At 40.9% G+C, this 19,362-nt stretch overlaps 1 protein-coding gene across 1 annotated transcript in view; it reads left to right on the top strand.

Moving 5' to 3' along the window:
* prkd2 (protein kinase D2) overlaps window positions 1–19,020 on the top strand; it is a 35,522-nt gene extending 16,502 nt beyond the window's left edge. Inside the window, exons 2-18 of the mRNA XM_040130207.1 lie at window positions 7,804–7,942; window positions 8,341–8,472; window positions 8,630–8,829; window positions 9,923–10,106; window positions 10,227–10,298; window positions 10,685–10,844; window positions 10,944–11,055; window positions 11,880–11,957; window positions 12,057–12,375; window positions 12,828–12,880; window positions 12,968–13,040; window positions 13,659–13,765; window positions 14,867–15,028; window positions 15,284–15,382; window positions 15,555–15,822; window positions 16,491–16,576; window positions 17,360–19,020. Coding sequence (XP_039986141.1) covers window positions 7,804–7,942; window positions 8,341–8,472; window positions 8,630–8,829; window positions 9,923–10,106; window positions 10,227–10,298; window positions 10,685–10,844; window positions 10,944–11,055; window positions 11,880–11,957; window positions 12,057–12,375; window positions 12,828–12,880; window positions 12,968–13,040; window positions 13,659–13,765; window positions 14,867–15,028; window positions 15,284–15,382; window positions 15,555–15,822; window positions 16,491–16,576; window positions 17,360–17,584 — 2,469 coding nt within the window. The 3' untranslated portion in view covers window positions 17,585–19,020. The remainder of the gene's footprint in view (window positions 1–7,803; window positions 7,943–8,340; window positions 8,473–8,629; window positions 8,830–9,922; window positions 10,107–10,226; window positions 10,299–10,684; window positions 10,845–10,943; window positions 11,056–11,879; window positions 11,958–12,056; window positions 12,376–12,827; window positions 12,881–12,967; window positions 13,041–13,658; window positions 13,766–14,866; window positions 15,029–15,283; window positions 15,383–15,554; window positions 15,823–16,490; window positions 16,577–17,359) is intronic.
* The last annotated feature ends 342 nt before the right edge of the window (window positions 19,021–19,362 follow it).

Below are 19,362 nucleotides of genomic sequence, written 5' to 3'. Positions count from 1 at the left end.
CTGTCGTATGCTCCATCTCTTTGTCAGCATGTGACCTCACTGGGGACAAAAATAAACTGCCGGGCCACTAAAACGTTTGTTCCATCGTTAACACTGTCAGCACAAAGGGAAAAATTCCTGTGTTTGCGCCAAGTTGTTGTCAGGAGCTAATGAGGGCAGATCATTGACGTCTTTACGTGCCCGTTACCACGGCAACCCCTCATTAAACACCTCATCACTCTCGGAAAGGTGGGGTGGGTCTTTGTAAGTCCCGTGCCTGACATGTTAACAAGGATTGAGGCGGTTACGGTCCAACAATTAAGCTTTGTGTCTCAAAGAGAAGGATGGTTTATGCAAATACAAAAGCATGAATACACATACGCACACGGCAAAGTACCGGTGAAGGAAAACCCTCCATCGTGAGCCTTGAGAATTTGTGCACATGAGAACGTGAGAGTGTGAACGCACACGTGGGCAGGAGAGTGTATGATTTATTACACAGTAAGATGTGGATGTTTAAACAATGTCTGTTGTTTTAAGGGATGTACCATGTTTCCACTTGACTATAAAATGGCTTAATCAGGTTCCTGCTGTGATGTTGCAGAAACACATAGGCGTGGAGGACCATGTAAGTCCATAGAGGTCACTGTTTACAGATCTCGGTGTGCAGTGTCATACATAGCACATCTTGTATTTTGACCCCACTGATTCTCATGAGTTGTCATCATTTGGAGAGTCATTTTGCAGAGCTGCAGTGTTTTATGTGCCGTACTGCACTGTGTAAACACAAATCCAGCTCCTGTCATTCTGTAACATCTCAGTCCTCGGTCCTTCTTCACTGCACTATTAAAAGATAAAGCAACTGCAAAGAACAGTTTAAAGGGGTTAGGGGATCATTTTTACTCCATTATAGTCTGAACTAGTACTTGCCACGGGGACATAAAACTGACAATTTAGTAAATCTTTCCAGAATGTTTCAGTGTTTAAATTCATGGGATGTCTTGATGATCTGGTTCTTAAATGTTATCACATCCTACATTGTTGATATTGACTTCATTAATACTATAATAAAATACTATTGCAGTTTATTTTTTCTTTACATATTTTCATCACAGTCTGTATTTTTTCTGACTGTGGTAACTGCCTTATATTTGACATAACCAATACTCTTCCTCCTAAGACCCACATGATATGTTTCTAGATATGTTACTTCACACCTTTGAAGTACTATAAACAACATGCTCGTGTTTGCAGTTTCACATTAATACCTACAATATTGCTAATGCTAATCATAACACTACAAAAAAAAAAAAACTACTGCTAATGCTCCTGATGGAACTGCTACTACTAACTAAATAAATGAGTAAAAAAATAATATTATGTGGCGTATAGAATGGTACTGATGCAGTTGCCATGGAGTGGAAGCCCCCTGCCCTAAACAGAAAAGTCCTTTCTTTGTGAGTTCATGGACCTTGTGGACTTTCCTTTTATGTGGTGAAAAACATGTTATCATGTTGATATTGAAGAAACCATCAGCAACAGGCATTAATAGCTAACAGAGCAGTTTGTAGAGTATAAGTTACATCCTAAGTATTTTTGCTGTGCTTTATGCAAATTCTTAAATTTACAGGGCATTAAAATTGCTTTCATTTTTGCCATTTAGCATCCTTAAACTGAAGAAAAAACAAATGCAAGGCTGTTTAAATACTGTTTTATTAAAATAACATATTTTATAAGAATAAACAAAATACAGGCTTTATCTCAACTGCTTCATTGATGAATAACACTGGCACTGGAACTGTTGCATAAATCTGATTATGAGTTTGTGTGTGTGTGTGTGTGTGTGTGTGTGTGTGTGTGTGTGTGTGTGTGTGTGTGTGTGTGTGTGTGTGTGTGTGTGTGTGTGTGTGTGTGTGTGTCTGAGTGTGCGCGCTTTTGAGTTTGTGCAGCTTGGTGGTCGACGGGTGGCTCATGCTGTGCTGCTGGAGGGGAAGTGATGGGGAGGATGAAAAGCAGAAGCAAGCAGCTCTCTCAGCAGGGCATAAAAGTCTGTGTTCTTCATACATTGTCACGCAACGCATTTATATAAAAAGGGTCTATATTTAGCATTGTTCTACAGCCGTTTGACAAGCCCTCAAGGTTTAAATGAAACCGACTCACCCGGAAATCATGTGTAAGCATCAGTGATTTGATGAGGTGATGCTATCCTGTTGCTGAAGTTGAAGTTGAAGCCCAAATTTCTTTTACAAAAACCTTGCTCCATGACATCACACTGATATGATGAGAAAGATGTTTACAGGGTACACACAGAATGATATCACTTCTTTCCTGGATAAAGTTGTTTGCCCTCATTGACGCTATTGACAGTACCAACAGCACACAGAGAAAGTAACAGTTGTCATTGTTTAGGGTGATGGGGATTTGGTGGTGCATTTGTGAATCGGACATGATCTGATTAGTGTATCTTACTATCAGTCAACATATCAATATCTGTGGTTCTTTTGAGCAAAATGGGCTATTATGCTTGGTGATAGATCATTGAGTGTTGGCACGGCAATCCAAGCAACACGTGTGCATCAAAGTTTGGTAGTGTCTTATTTTCCTTAATGGGGTAAGAGTATGTAAATAGTAACCCATGTTATTTATTGGTTATGATGCTGTTGCAAAACCGAGCACACCAAAAACATCAGAGATTTTAATGATTAGTTAGATTACTGTTCTGTAAACAGAACAGAAAACAGCCATCCTCAGTTAGAACAATCTAATATTTGGCACTATGCTTGAATTATAAGTGAAGTGTTTCATCAAAAATATCAAAATATGTGGCAATTAATTTTCTTTCAACTGACTAATCGCTTAATTGACTAATCGTTGCAGCTCTAATTACATCCGTATTTAAAACTAATAAGAGCCCAAAAAAGGCACACACAATAAATGAATGTAGAACATAAATGTACTTGACTGAAATGGTTCAGTAGGACCAAGAAATGGAGATAAAGAGTCTTCTTTCTCTCATTGTGCTGCGTAGATTTCTTCATGTCAAGAAAAACACAGCATCAAACCTTTGAATAAAGTATGTTATTCGGGTGATTAGTGAGGACGCGCTGCTGGCCGGCCTTAACATTGCATCAGCTTGTGAGCAAAGGAGTGGACCGCATTGAGGGCAGTGTTAGTGGATGGTTAAGCTCAGAAAAGATGACTGAATGCTTTTCTTCAAGGATAGGTTTCCTTTTTGAGTGCCTCAGAAAATAGGGAGACAAAATAAGAATAAGAGATAAAAAAAAAAAAAAGGAAAGGATGATAAGGAAAGCTGGATAGCCCGGAAGAAAAGCAGGGAGAAGTTGATAAACATAGCACCAAAGAGGAAAATAAGAGTGATGGGGAAACAAGGGGAGGGGTCTGGGTAAAGAAAGCCTAGTCCATAATTTGTTTCACTTATAATGGCTTCATTGGCCCAAAGAGCTGCAGGAACACTGCAGGCAATGTGGGGTAACCTGATCCCTGGTAACCCAAAGAAAGCAGCTAGAGACACAGCCCTGTCTCCAGGCAAACCACACTACACTATACAACAGTGCATGTCATAATACAGCCAGCTCTTTGACTGCAGACTGTAATAACACACACATGCACACACATAGTCTCTTGCAACAACGCTCATAGCCGGTATACAGTGTACACACAAACATATAGATGTGGTTATGTAATTATCAGACAAAGAATGTCATTTTTCACCATGTTGACATACAGACAGAAGTATTGTGTGGCTTTTGTGCTCTTTCTACCCTGTACTTTCACTGAAAACTGGAACAGCAGGGGAAGGAAAGAAGAAAATGGTAATTTTCTCAGAGGGAACTGTGGTTTTCGGGGAGTTGGGATATTGTGCTTTTCAGAAGAGCTGTGAAGACTTGTGGTCTGCACAGACGTGGCAGCTGCAGTTGTGGTCGGTGCATTGTGTATGTTTTGGACAGCAGGCGCAGGATAATATGACTCGCCTTGTTTCTTGGGTAAGAAAGAAGTGAGCAGTAACAGAAACAGTGTGGGGTTAATAGCAGAGAGGCTGGCATCAAAAAGCGCCATGGGTTTACAAATGACTTAGGCTGAGGGTTGTCTGTGGATTTGGGCAGAGCTGGGAGTCTCCTCTGATCTGGGTACTGTGGGTGTTTGTAATTACAAGTGGCAGCAGTTGGTCATATTTGTGGCAGTCCCAGGTACTAATGCATTACATGCTATTACATGATTCACTCCTGTCAGAGAACTTGTGGCTTTTTAAGTCTGGTGTCGGGAAAGTTTGGAGCCTCTTCTTATTATTCGAATTTGACCCAAAGCCAGAAACATTTGTAGACGTCTTTTGGGATTAAAGGGTCTGTTCGCCTAAATTACAAAAACAAAAAACAAAAAAAAACAGAAAAAAAAAACAAGTTTTTCTCTCTTACCATTATTGGTATCTAGACACGCAGAGAGATTTGACTTAATCTGGCTAGCGTTTGAGATATCAATCTCTGAGATATCTGCCTCCACCCCAGTATGATGGAGATGATCGGACTTTCTTTTGTGTTGCTCACGGCACTGAAAAATTGCAAAAATTCACCATTAGCATCTCTTTCCAGAAAATGTCTCAAAATGTCTACACAGGGCTCAGTGGATTGGTTTCACTGGCACTACTGCCAAAGAAACAGTCCCCATGAAAACTGTTGACAGCATGTTTTATGGATTATTCAGAATAATGGGTTAATGATTTTGGAAAGACATGAAGTTGCTGAAGTTTTAAAATTTGTGTTCACCACTAATGAAGCGAAGCCTGTGAGCCATTTCAGGCAGCTGAACTCGAGACGCTGCTGCGCTCACGACATTCCCTCACTGCAACACATATCCAACGCAGCCTTTTCATTATGGCAGCGTACTGTGTGCTACACTACTACTTACATGAAAGTTATGCTATTGCTTGCTGCCACTGCTGCCGACAATGCTGCTGCTGTTCATACAGCATTTTGGAAGTCCTACCTCCCCCCGGCATCCACCCAAGTCAGAGCATAAACGCCAAACATTAATGTTTTACATATTAACATTCACATACAATCTATTCAATACCAGTTGGCTGATTGAAATTAAATTCCTGTCACAAAGCCATGGTCAATCTCCAGGGCGGCTATATGGTGCAAAGCTCAAAGCTCTTGTCCCCACCTTGGTGGAATGAACTTCCAAATGTTGGGCAGTCATTGTGAATCTTCCAGTACAAGCTGAAAACGTGCCTTTATGGACTACACCTCCACACTGAAATCTAAGCGATGGCTATCTTAATAACCTGGGCAAAAAAACAAAAACAATGCTATGTGCATGGCTAAATACCTTTAGATGTAATTTTGGTTAACAAAACCTTTTGAATGATTTGTTTTATGCAGCTCTAATCAATATTGTTATATAAACAGTTTATTGTTTTACATCTAGCTCATAGTGATAAGCCCAACAATCCCTACAATTCAGTTTTACTGAGCTTTCTAACATCTTTCGGCTCATTGTTTTGGTTTTATGGCCCACAACTTCTGGTTCGAAAGTTGTGGGCAGACAGCTGTTTTCAGTGAGAAAGCCCTTTACACCACCTGTCCAGCACCAGACAGAGGAGAGATGAAGCTAGCTGGAGAATACAGTGAAGCATTTAGTAGCTAACAAGCCAGGTATTCTTTCTCAGGAGTTGGTGGAGAAATGAAAGAGCTACAGAATACTACTGGGATTACATTCATCAGGTGGTCACAAACAAAACAAATGCAAACGTTGCTCTGTACCCTCTGATGTGTATAGAGGCAACTGTTTGCTAACAAATTCACCACATCCACTTTATACGTAGATAATCTGTATGTCAGATTTGTGTTTACAGCTGGTTTCCACCAGTTATTGCAAGTTTAATGTCTGCTTAGTAGCTGCAACAGTGACTATGGCATCAGACAAAAACTACCAGTGGTGTAAGTCAAAAGTGACTACTATTTTTCCTGTATAAATGATCTTTCAGTTCAATATTCTCTCAATCCCTCAGCTCTTAGCCCTCTATTTAATTCTGTCATCTTCTATTGTGTATAGTCTTGATTCTCGCATTCGTTTGTCATGTTTGGCAATCAACTTTGCATAATAGGTGATCTAAACAAGCAGAGGCATCATTTAAATAGTAGCACTACACTGATTATATCTCTTTCACACCACTTTACCACTGCCAGAGCTTGTATTCCACCTTCTTCTTCTAGTCCTATGTCTATTGCTTTCTTTACTATAAATGGATATAATGGCTGTCACATAGGTTAAGGATTTTCTGCAAATTTTGAAAAAAAGGCCACTGTGTCCTTTTTGTGTCTTGTTGTTTACTGTGCGGTCAGTAGCAGTAGCCCACTGGTGGGGCGTGGTGGACTCAATGTGTAGCTTGGCAGCAGTACAAGCCAGGCCTGGATTTCAGATGTGGTGATGTGAAGTGCCGGTTGGGAAACTGAGAGGGGGGACTGTGTGTGTGTGTGTGTGTGTGTGTGTGTTTGTGTGTGTTTAGGAGAAAAGAAGGGAAATGGGGGAAAGAGAGGGTGTGTGTGTGTTGCTGTTTGTAAGGAGGGCGTGTCTGTGGGTAAGTGAAGAGGAGGTGTATGTGTGTGTCATTGTGTCGTTCCAAGGTGGAAACCAGCGTTCCTCTTCCTGTAAGTTGCTAGAGCCCAGCCAGATGGTGAATCTTACTCTGGCATGGGAAAAACAACAACAAGAGAGACCAGGAGGCTTGGTTTCTCTCTCTCTCTCTCTCTCTCTGTGTGTGTAGGTATTTACAGGGGCTTCTGTTCAGGCTTAAAATTTACTCCTTTTCTTCTTACTCCTTCTGGTCTGATCTATCGTGTCTCAAAGACAAATGAATTTTGAAGCAGTGCACATGTGGTGTCCTGTGTGGTGTGGCCACTGAAGTGAACCAGACAGTATTAACTATTCAGGAGAGCAGGGTTTCCCTATGACAGCCTCCTTCGCTCTGCTGACTTCTGACTGACACTCTCATCTCTCATATGCCTGGAAGAGCTTCATGGAAACACCAGTGCGTGTGATTGTGTGTGTGTATGGGTGGATGTATGTGTGTGTACTTGTATATGACTGATAGGAAGATAGGATAAAGTTTCTCCTTTTGTCTTGCTTTCCACATTGACCAAGTCGCTTGATTTGTGGAATTCAGCCAGTGTTTCTTGTATATCAGTGGTTACACAGAGCAGTGACTGTTTAGGATGTTAGTTGTAAAAGACCAACCCGTAATAATCACTTTCTCCTAGCTTGGATTTATACAGTATTTGTCAGTAGGCGGGTTCCTGAGTTGGCTACGTGTGGCACAGTTACACCAAAGAAAAAGTCTAACGTACTGGTAATTTGATGCTCAGTCTTTGCCGGTTAGTTTAGAGTGATCAATTTTGATATAATATTTTGTGTCCGTTTTGCGTTTCTTACTTAGATGAATTTTAAAAATGTATTGAATTTGTGAGCTTTTATATCAAGTTTTGAATTGACAGGATGAAAATAAAAAAAACATCTCCAGTCATGTCCCAGCCTTTAATGTGTTTGGCTGTGCGTCTGTTCCGTTTCATCAGATGGCTTGATTTCTGCCGTTACAGCTGCTTGGTTCTGTTTATGTACTTTTGGTTTTATTTGAACTGAAGCTTTTTCTGTCACTAACAGAAGCTCAGTCAACTGTTGATTTGACTGGAACGCCTGACAGGCAACACACATAAATCGTCATTTAAGCTTTTGTTGTTGATTGCTGATATAAAGCCCTTTATTAAATATATGAAGTTCAATACCCGTCCTTTGTTTTGTATGTTTTAGTTTCCAGAGTGTGGCTTCTACGGCATTTATGACAAGATTTTGCTGTTCAAGCATGACACATCCACCAACAACATCCTGCAACTGGTTAAAGCCGCCAGTGACATTCAGGAGGGAGATCTGGTGGAGGTGGTGCTCTCTGGTAAGTAACCAGCACTCTTCACTTCTCTTCTAATATGCATATTGTGTGCCATTAATGTACAAGATAACCATATTAAAATCATATTAAACCATATTAAATTACCTTCCTTCTTCTTTCCTCCGTGATCTCCCTTTCATTACTGTTGTTACTCTGTAACACCAGTCTTGAAATTAGTCCTTATCTGCTTATTTTACTACAGGTAATATCTTCCACAGGCCTAATCTGGTCTTTCATTGTTTCAAACTGCAAAGCTCCCCTGTCAGGAAGAAAACCTATCTATTTTTCCATCCTATTTCCATGTTATCCATCTAATCATTCTTTAATCTACATAGTTACAGGATTGCGATTGTATCTTGAAAAAAACTGTGACCTCACTCTATCCCTGTTATCTCTTCTAGCGGCAGCCACATTTGAAGATTTCCAGATTCGTCCCCATGCACTCAATGTGCACTCATACCGGGCCCCAGCCTTCTGTGATCACTGTGGAGAGATGCTGTTTGGACTGGTCAGACAAGGGCTCAAGTGTGACGGTGAGATAAACAGACAAAGACACTTTGATGTGGTTCACAAATTTCTCTGAGAAATGAACCGTAACACTCACCAACTATGCTCTATCTTCTCCTCTCTCCTACTCTGTTGAGCTGCTGCTCCCTCTGCTGGTTCTTTGATCAATGCTGCCCCCTGCAGGATGTGGGCTCAACTACCACAAGCGCTGTGCATTTAGCATCCCAAACAACTGTAGTGGAGCTCGTAAAAGGCGTCTATCCACCACCTCCCTGAGCAGCAGCCAGTCCCTGCGTCTCTCCACCACTGAGTCAGTGTACAGTGCAGGGACGGCCTCCACCTGCACAGAGGATGCTGCTCTCATCCGCTCACACACACAAATGGTACGGGTGGATTGATACACACAGTGCTCTGGTCAGTTGTATACTATTAACACCAAATTTCCAGAAACAATGCCCAGGTTACGCAGGATAAGTCACAGACTCTCCTGCTTCCCGAACAATTTTCATTGTAACCTCTTTCTGCCATGAGCAGGTTTTGAGATGCTTGTGTCAAAACCTCTGCAAAGAAAGCTAAAACTACCTTTATGACTGTATTCCACTAGAAGTTGTATGTAGCCAGCGTAATTCATGTGAACCCTTACAGTAAATTGATTAGCCCAATCAAGACAAAACCCCTTTTTTGCAGATTAATTTCCCGTATTCATCTACTCTAATTACAAAGGAGAAGCTGTAAGGAAGACATTTAGTTAGAAAACATAAGCTTCAAGCAGCTAAATCAATATTTTCATATTAAAAAAGTATCAGCTGACAACTTGAAAACCATTTGACAATGTGAAAGGAGTCACTTGTATTAACGAAACCACTGACAATTATGACCTGTAAATGCAGCTCCCGTTGATTCTATGGAGCTTCACAGTGAGTTTCAGCTCATTGTTTAGCCGTCTGCCCACAACTTCACTGTTTTGGTTCCTTCTCATTTGCAGCGGCAGCTGTTTTCAGGGGAACAAGAAGTTCTAAAAACCCAATGTTCACTATCTGCTCAGCACCAAGCAGCAGACAGACACAGTTAGCAACTGGCTATTGAACATAGTGGTGCATTTAGCAGGTAATTAGCCACATATTCCCCTCAGGAGTTGGTAGAGACCAAAAACAGAACTAAAAGAAAGTCAATATTGGACTGAAATTTGACTTCTAATAAATGCTAAAGCTGCTGGATGTGTAAATATTTTCTAACAAGTTCACTGTATCAACTTAAAAGGTGATGATATGTCAATGTTGTGTGCATAACTTGTTTCCGCTGCCCCCAAGTGGCAAAAAAACACACAGAAAAAGGCCAAAATGAATGCTTTAGTAATTAAATAGTTTGGTAGTTATTTACCTTGTTGGCAAAAAGGTAGATAAAAGTGTTCTGATTTTATTTACTCACACACAATCTGTTTCATTGATAATCTTTATTTCCTCTCTATCCTGCTAGCCGCGGACCCCTAGTGACGCCCGGCGCTTCTACACGGGCCGACCAGTTCATCTGGACAAGATCCTGATGAGCAAGGTGAAAGTGCCCCACACGTTCGCTGTCCACTCGTACACACGACCGACGGTGTGCCAGTACTGTAAGAGGCTTCTTCGAGGACTGTTCAGGCAGGGCTTACAGTGCAAAGGTAAGTACAGGCAAAGAGAGAGACTCATTTCCAGATATCCAGTGTGATGCAGAATATTGGCCAAATCTAATCAGATTACATGGAATCTGATCAGAATTAATTATGTTTAATTCCCAACAGACTGCAAGTTCAACTGCCATAAACGCTGTGCATACAAGGTTCCAAATGACTGCCTTGGGGAGACAATTGGAGGTGAGAGAAGATATAAATCTATCACCTTTCTGTTTTGTTACGACTCTTTTAACCCTGCATGGATTTGATAAAAACATTAATTTCTCATATGCATGTTTCCATATGCAGAACAAGGTTACTTTAATAACAATACATGATATAACTCATTATCTAACGAGAATGAAACTCACTGGCACTAATGTTTTTATCTTCTCAGAAAACAGAAGTAACTGCGGTAAGTATCATCGGTGCTCAGTATTGATGCATGTAAAGCTGTACTCTCCCTTTACAGCTTAGCAGTAGTTATATAAGTAGCAAGTAGGAGTATTTTTTCACAGCATTTTAAACACATCGTAACTTTAAGTCAAGTAGCACTCAACGCATTCTCTCCTTGTTTTTTGCTCCAGACATGTTGAGTCCCAGTGCAGACCCTGAGGTGCCCATGGACTACACCAGTGAGTACGACAACTCAGACAAGTCTTCAATAGACGACTCAGACGAGGCCTGCAGCATCCCTGGGTCCTTTTCGCCAGACAACAACCAGGACGGAACAAGTGGAGATCAGAAGTATGAGGGAAATGCAAACATTTAGAGAAAAACTACCAATTCCTAAAGGATTGTTTATAGGAATACCACAAACTCAAACACACATTTTGCTTCTTCTAGTGTTTACATCCCGTTAATGAGGGTGGTACAGTCGGTGAGACAGACAACCCGTCGATCCAGTACGGCTATCAAAGAAGGATGGATGGTTCACTACAGCAATAAAGACACACTGGTAAAAACTTTACCCAAAATGTCCATGCTACCTAGGCTAAGTAATCTTTATCATTGTTGTAGAAGATGAACACACAGATTTAAGTCAATTTCCTCTAGATGCATGAACTCACTTTGTTCACTTTCTTATATATGCTTTATTGCAGCAAGTTTGTTTTGTTAACTTTCCACTCACTCGAGAAATAAAGCACCTTTTAGACAGTCAGTCTATTTTCTCTGTCCACCAGCTCCTCTCGCAACAGTTTTGACCTTGATCATTTCTTCTCTGTCTTAATGGCCTTTATTCCTTCCTTTTTCTTTTCTATTTGTGCATGTTTTTGAGTGTGCATGTGTGTGTATTTATATGTACGAAAGAATAAGTGAAGTTGGATGATAAAGTTGACTCTCACCAGAAACATAATAGCACTCAGCAGATGTGTGGTGAATTCAAGCTGAAAATCACTTTTCTGCCTTTTCTTTCTCTATTCTCTATATTTGACCTCGAAGTCACTTTTCTGCCTCGGTATCTTCTTTAATGCTTGTTTGTCCTCTCTGGCCACACTAGCACTCTTTTTCTTTGTTTCACTTTTGTATCTTTTCTCTTTCTCTTTGTTTCCACCTTCTCATCTTGCAGCTCATACTCGTGCTCATCCTTCTAATCGTCTGGCCACTCTTCTCCTCTGGACGTCACCTCCACACTTGAAATGCACCCATGTTGACCCTTGAACCTTACCCCCGATCCAATGCCCCATCCCTCACCCTCTGTCCTCACCCTATCCCACTATTCAATGTCCTGCCATGTCTTTGTTGTCCCAACTCATCCCACCCTACTCCAACCCCCAACAGAGAAAGAGGCACTACTGGCGTCTGGACTGTAAGTGCATCATCCTTTTCCAGAACAACACCTCCAACAAATACTACAAGGTAAGTACAGTTTACTCCACGAAACGCTATGATCTCAAGTCACGTATATGAGGTGTGCAACCTTTTTTATCACTGCATCACTGGTCCCTCCTTTTGCAGGAGATCCCTCTGTCTGAGATTCTGGAGGTGCGTCCTGCTGGCAACTTCACTCTTGTCCCCCCAGGCACAAATCCCCACTGCTTCGAGCTTATCACAGGCACTATGTGCTACTTTGTCGGGGAGGACCCCAACACCCTCCCCTCTATGTCGCCCAACAACCCCAAGACTCTTCCCCAGACCCCTCCCTCACCTAGCCAAGTGGCACCAAATAGCGGCATTGGGCGTGAGGTGGCCAAGGCATGGGAGAGTGCCATTCGCCAAGCCCTCATGCCTGTCATCTTTCAGGATGCACCGCCAGCTGAGGGGAACACGACTCATAGTAAGTTGCAAGACAGCCAAATGTAGGTGGTGCATTTTTGGTTATACTATATTTACCAAGAGTTTTATGGATGGGCATGTCAGCTTAATATGCCAAAACAAAGGGTGTGCTGTTGTCACGTCACCTGCCAACTACTGTAGGTGCTCAAGTACCTAAGGACAAAATTTGAAAAATCAGATTGGCAACACCAGCTGATTTACAGGACGAGTTTGGTCTTTATTTAACCTGACGATAAAAGAGTGGACTCTTCCAGTAAGTTAAGTTGTTCTTTCAAAAGTTTCGTATGTCGAGCTCAGGTTGAGCAAAGTTCTCCTTTTTTAGTGATGGCCAGAAATGCCGTACAGTACATTTGAGATATAAGTTGTTGACAAGAAGTGCTTATTAAATGCACAATTTGGGACTAACCATAAAACTGTATAACCTATACGTTGTTCGTGGTATCATTTTTTTAGGACAAGCCTCTATCAGCATATCAGTGTCCAACAGTCAAATCCAAGAGAACGTGGTATGACCTTTTCATCTATTTCCTTCAATCTTTAAATGAATATATATGCTAAAAATGATGGTGACTGTACGAAATACATTCCTACAGGATATTGGTACAGTGTACCAGATTTTTGCTGATGAAGTGCTGGGATCTGGGCAATTTGGAGTAGTGTATGGAGGTATGTAGATCTGTGTCCGTTGATGCTGCTGACTGAGCTCAAGGTTGCCGTGTTTTTTGAAGGTCAAAAGGAATAGGTAAAAGTGAAAGCTACCAAGACACATGACAGTGCATCATAACCCCTCTCAAAACATGGACTATACTGATGCATGTGGGATGTTTGTGTGGAGGACAGTAGAAGCCTCTTTATTTCACGTCTTGGGGAGTTCTACTGCATATGTGAAAATAGTTGTATGAAGCCTTTTGTCGTAAATTTCCTGAAGTGATGTTACTTCAGGCAGAGTCAGCTGGGGTTGGAGACCACAAGTTTGAAAATGAAAACAAATCTGCTACTAGCTTAACACACCTAAATCTCTGTCTAAATTCTTGCCGATGGAGTTGCATTGTGGGTGACACAGGGAATAAAAGAGACTCGGATTCTAGGGCATCCATTTTGAAAGTTTGATCTTTTTTTTTTTTTTTAAACTTTCCATCATGAGTCCCACAGTGTCAAAAGAGTGTTCAATTGAGTACTATTTTAAGTACACCATGAACTGTGAATAACAAGGCCCAGTATATGTCCACATGTAATGTTCAGTTCACCACCACATCTGTTACTAACACTTTGTTTCTTCATCAGGAAAGCACAGGAAGACAGGGAGGGACGTGGCGGTCAAAGTCATTGACAAGCTTCGCTTTCCCACCAAGCAGGAGAGCCAGCTGAGGAATGAAGTGGCCATACTGCAGGTAAACACTCACATACATTTCACTGCAGCTGCAAATGAGTATCATTTGTACATACATACTAATGTTGACACCGTGTATTGAATACTGGTGTTGTGAATACTGTTGGCACATACTTGAAAAACGCTCTCATTCATTACAATACTGGTGTCCATAGTGACATTGATAAGGGTTGTTTTGATTCAATTGGATTGTGAGCCTCAATAATTTTCTCAGTGTTAAGAACTATTTCTCAAAGGAAGAAAATGAAACAGTTGTCTGTGGTTACTTCTTAGGAACAGACAGTTCAGTGTCTGACTAAACCAATATACGGTTTGTGGATCATTTTTGAAAGGAATGGGAAGTCCCCACACTTATAGTGCTTACGAGTTTTTTAAAAGGACAATAGAATTAAAGTACTAAGACGATCAGTTTGGGATGAATTTGCCTGGGCTGTGTGGTTTAATAGTAATGGTCAGTAATGAATCATCATTTAAAATTTCGAGGTTCAATAAATTGCTTACAGAAGGTTTCAGTTTCACTGTCTTGAACAGCCAGGTTTCTCTGGTTTAGACTCATACTCAAATGTAGAGTACATTGTGCACCAGCAGATGGAGACATAGGTACAGTGGTATGTCTATTTGCTGTCTAAATTTTTTTACAGCTCTGGCACTAGAAGACCTGACTTCCCCATCAGCTCCACAGTTATTCATTTGGCCTTTCAGACTAAAAAGGATCCACCACACCCACCAGGTTTCAAGTGACGCATGTTTTTAAAAAAAATCTAAACGAGTGATGAAAGCATCATAACCATGTGATCATCCATTTTTTGTTCCCCCCGCTGTGTTTCACATTCCTCTTTTGTGGTTTGCTGTCTTTTTCTCACACTGTCTGTTTTGGTCACTTTTTCCTCTCCCAACACTCGGCCATGCTGTTCCTGTCTCTCACACTGTTTAATCTGCTCTTACAATTCTTACTTTGCCTCCGTCAATATATCTCTTCCACCACTCTCTCCTCTTTTACCTGCTATTTCACCCCCCCCCCCTTTTTTTTAAAAACATCCGAATTTCCTTATCATCCACCTTTATCTTCCCTCCTCCTGCTCCTCTCTCATTACTCTCGCAGAGTTTACGTCATCTGGGCATTGTGAACCTGGAGTGTATGTTTGAGACCCCAGAGAAAGTGTTTGTGGTGATGGAAAAGCTACATGGTGACATGCTGGAGATGATCCTCTCCAGTGAGAAAGGCAGATTGCCTGAGAGACTCACTAAGTTCCTCATTACACAGGTGTGTATGTTCCCCAGCAAAGGGGGGATTTGTTGTGTGTAGACATACAGTATATAGTACTGACAATGACATCCTGATGCTGCAGTGTCTTGGTGCATGCTATTTATGGCCTGCCTATCTGGCCAACATGGTGCATAAACAATGCATCATAATTCATTCAAAGGTGTAACTTTGCAAGTAGCTTTGTTGTTATGTTCGACTGACTCATATCGTGTTTGTGTGGTTGTGGGCATGCATATGCATGTACATGTGCAGATTCTTGCAGCTCTGAGACATCTACACTTTAAAAACATTGTTCACTGTGACCTGAAACCAGAGAACGTGCTGCTTGCCTCCGCTGATCCCTTCCCCCAGGTATACATGCACACAAATACACATACACACACTAAAACCCACTATCATATGCCGCAATTATGAACACACTCTGAAATGAGTAAGTCAAAGCACCTTTCCTTTTTTTCATACTTGCATCTCCAAATGCTACCTGACTCGGTTCCCAATGTTCCTCACGGTTTCTTTCTCTCAGGTGAAGTTGTGTGACTTTGGCTTTGCCCGTATCATTGGTGAGAAGTCTTTTCGTCGCTCGGTGGTTGGTACCCCTGCCTACCTGGCCCCCGAGGTTCTGCTGAACCAGGGCTATAACCGCTCATTGGACATGTGGTCGGTAGGCGTCATTATGTATGTCAGCCTGAGTGGGACGTTCCCATTTAATGAGGATGAAGACATCAACGACCAGATCCACAACGCAGCCTTCATGTACCCTCCCAACCCCTGGAAACAGATCTCCAGTGATGGTAAACACAGAGAGGGAGGGATGGGAGTAGAGTTTGATTGTTTGACACAACTAGAGATGGGAGTGGAAATACGCTCAGTCACCAGTTTATAAATTACACCTAGCTGAAATTGATACAGTCTAATACAACAGTCCTGCAACAAATTCTACTTTTGTGGTGGTTATAATTTTCAGTTTTTGTCTAAACTGGTTTAGAACACAAACTACATCCTCCAAAATGACCATGAAGATGAATCAACAACTCTCTAAAACAGCTTCAACAAAAACTGAACATTATAACCTTAATGAGGGTAGGATTTACCCATTAGTTTTATCTAGGTAATAAACTGGTGACTTATGAAGAAGGTTAACACAAACCAGAGCAGGAAAAGCCATGACAAATTAAAATTTTCATACTTCACAATAGATTTTGTAATAATGTAACTTTGCCACTTAGTTGCCACCTAGTACAGAAACTGGGTAATCTACATCATGATGATCCAGTCAAACATGGGTCCTGTTCATTGCATTGTATTTCTACCACAACTAAGTTCACAAGTAGAATCGTTCAGATGCAGCTAGCATGTTAAGGCATGATATTTATAATGACTTCATGCGCTTTTTACTGTAAATTGTCAGTTTCTCTCCATTGAGCGATGTGTATACCTTCTTATACCATTGTGTTTCCAGCAATCGACTTGATCAACAACCTGCTGCAAGTTAAGATGAGGAAACGCTATAGCGTGGACAAGAGTCTCAGCCATGCATATTTACAGGTAGCGTATAGAAACTACTACATTCAAACATGAACACTGTTTAAAACTTCATGAAAAGCACCTTTTCCTGATATGGTGACTGCCAGTAACTTCAGTGGCAGAGTGATGCCTCACAAGGACTTCACCTTTTTTGACTTCCGCAAACCCCTCAATAAAATCTATGGTCATTACAGAAAAGGTCTAATATAAACACCCATAATCTGCACTCGTAACCCAGCGGCAGAAAGGCTCCTCGAAGCTGGTATCCTGGATCTTTTTTGGAGGATGTGAGAGGACAGATTAGCTATAAAAAAAACCTGATGTTTTCATTGACTACACAGTTCTGAAATGTCTCCTTCAAAACAAAATGTTTTGCAGTGGAAAAACAGACCAGTTTTCTTTGTAGGTTTAAAGCAGTCCACTGTTGTTGTTTTTGTTGTTGTTGGTTATGTTTGTCCGAAGGTCCATGGGTTAATTCATTTTCACCGTCACAGCAGCCCTAACTAGGATGAAAGTGTCATTAATAATTTCCTCAGAAACAGAACAGTTTAGGATTATTCAGGTTTTTACTTGTACATACGTACGTACGTATACACACACACACAGACACACACACACACACACACACACACACACACACACACACACACACACACACACACACACACACACACACTACCTAACGTGATTCCTGGATGTTGCACTATAAACATATAAGAGATAAAAGCCCCTTTAACTTTGATCTAATTACAAGGCTAAACTGAAATTTCATCCCTGTGTACATTCCCGTTTCTCATTTCTCAGGACTATCAGACATGGCTGGATCTGCGGGAACTGGAGACTAAACTCAGTGAGCGCTACATCACCCATGAGAGTGATGACAGCCGCTGGCAAATGTTTGCCCGTGAACATACTCTGCCTTACCCCGCTCACCTTGTCCCTCCGCCTCCTGCGCCGGGCTCTGATGATGAGGAGGGTGGGGAGGATGCAGATGTGCAAGGACTCACTGAGAGGGTCAGTATCCTCTGACCAGAGAGAGAAAGACGCCTAAAGATCATTTAGGAAGGAGGAAAGAAGGGAGAGAGAGAAAGTGAAGGTCTAATAGGTTCTAATAAGAATAGTGTCCAGCAGTTTAGACATTCACAGCACAACATCCGCTTCGTGCCAGCACTCAATTTTAGAAAAAAAAATCCCATTTCTCGCTTCCAGGCTGAGGTCATCAAAACTTCCTTCTAACCATTTACCTCTGCTGTGATTGATCCTCTTTCATCTTTTTGAAATGTTGAACTCTTTCGTGATGCGGACTGCTTGACTCTATTTCACACCCTCTGTCTGGCTGACCTTTGCACATAAAATTGGAGTTAAACTTTAAACCATAACTCTCCAGACAAATAAAAAAACCCCAAAAAAACGGAACAGTCTTTTCTTCTCACCGCAAAACACTTAAAATTGAAACAGGAAATAATAGTTTGCCCTAGGTGATCAGTGTAAGAATTTAGCTAGGAGATATATTTAAAATGAAACCTCCTCCCATTAAAAGAAGTAACATTTGTTTTTAGATTCATTTAATTAGACTGACTGGAATTAGAGTCCCTCTTATGTCTTCAGTGAAAACAGGTTCAATCTCTTTTCAGTGGTGGAGTGCTTTACAGTGGCAAAAGACTTCATCTGTGCTGGTAATTACTAATGTGCAGGGATGGCGTCGAACCCATCTGTATTCACAAATGCATTACCATAAATGTGTCATGTCCTGTACTGAAAACTGGAAGTATTGATCTGGTGACAGCAAATCCTCCAGTAATTAGCACTAGAGTTTTGAACCACAATAGACTCTTAGAAAAAAATATGTGATTGAAGCTGACATTGCGGGTTTAAATGAACTCTCTCTTTGGGGCTGTTTGTCACCTGCCATGACTAGACAGTTTTTTAACAGTCATGTAAGACATATCTACCTGCAGCTGGCATATTATACATATTATACAACATTAGCCTCAATAGCTGTTCCTGAATGGTGAAAATTGCTTACATTGTTTTGGGACGCCCAATTTCACCCATCTCTGAAGTTTAGCAGTTTTGTATTTAAGTGGTGAATAACATGTCCTCACAGATACCTGTATATAAGATTCACATACTGTCACTGAAGAAAAATAGATGGACATCTCTTCTAGCAAGAGCAAACCTCTCCCTATGATGTAAGTGCATGGATGGACAGCTTGGGTAACTAAACTAGATTTTGGAGAGAGTATGTAGTTCAGTTATTGACTACATGTCATGTTAATATGTTGCATGTTTCTGTGAAGTAGAATTATTTAGATACGATATGAAACATACTGTAGTTATGATGCTCTATTATAAACATGTGTAACCTGAACTTTATGTAGTTGTCAAATATAGGTAGATGGTGTGTAACATGTTTGAAGGATGATCCTAGCCTTTGTAACATATAATACAAACCTTGAACAATATTCTTTTTGTCTTGGAGGTTTTATTTATTGTATAATTCATCTGTACATAACTTGTCTAAAAAATTGTAATGCTCAGCTTTCTAGAGGAAAAAAAAACAAAACTGAGCAGGCATGGAAATGAGATGATGAGTTACTACCAAACTACTTGTCCATCATATACAATTGGCTTTTTCTTAGTAATATATTTAAGAAGCAAGGACCATTACTGTCACTCAGGTTTTCTATAGTGGAAAAGACATGGTTTGAATAATAAAAGAATAAGTACCACTTGCACTGCGGCAATAAATTACTTTTCTACTGACAGTTTGACAGACCGTTATTTTTTTCCCTTCTCTGAAGAGT

This window comes from Xiphias gladius, chromosome 7 (assembly GCF_016859285.1).
Source record: "Xiphias gladius isolate SHS-SW01 ecotype Sanya breed wild chromosome 7, ASM1685928v1, whole genome shotgun sequence".
Lineage (NCBI taxonomy): Eukaryota > Metazoa > Chordata > Actinopteri > Istiophoriformes > Xiphiidae > Xiphias > Xiphias gladius.
Note: the sequence above shows the minus strand (reverse complement) of the source record. Positions and strands in the feature narration are given on the sequence as shown.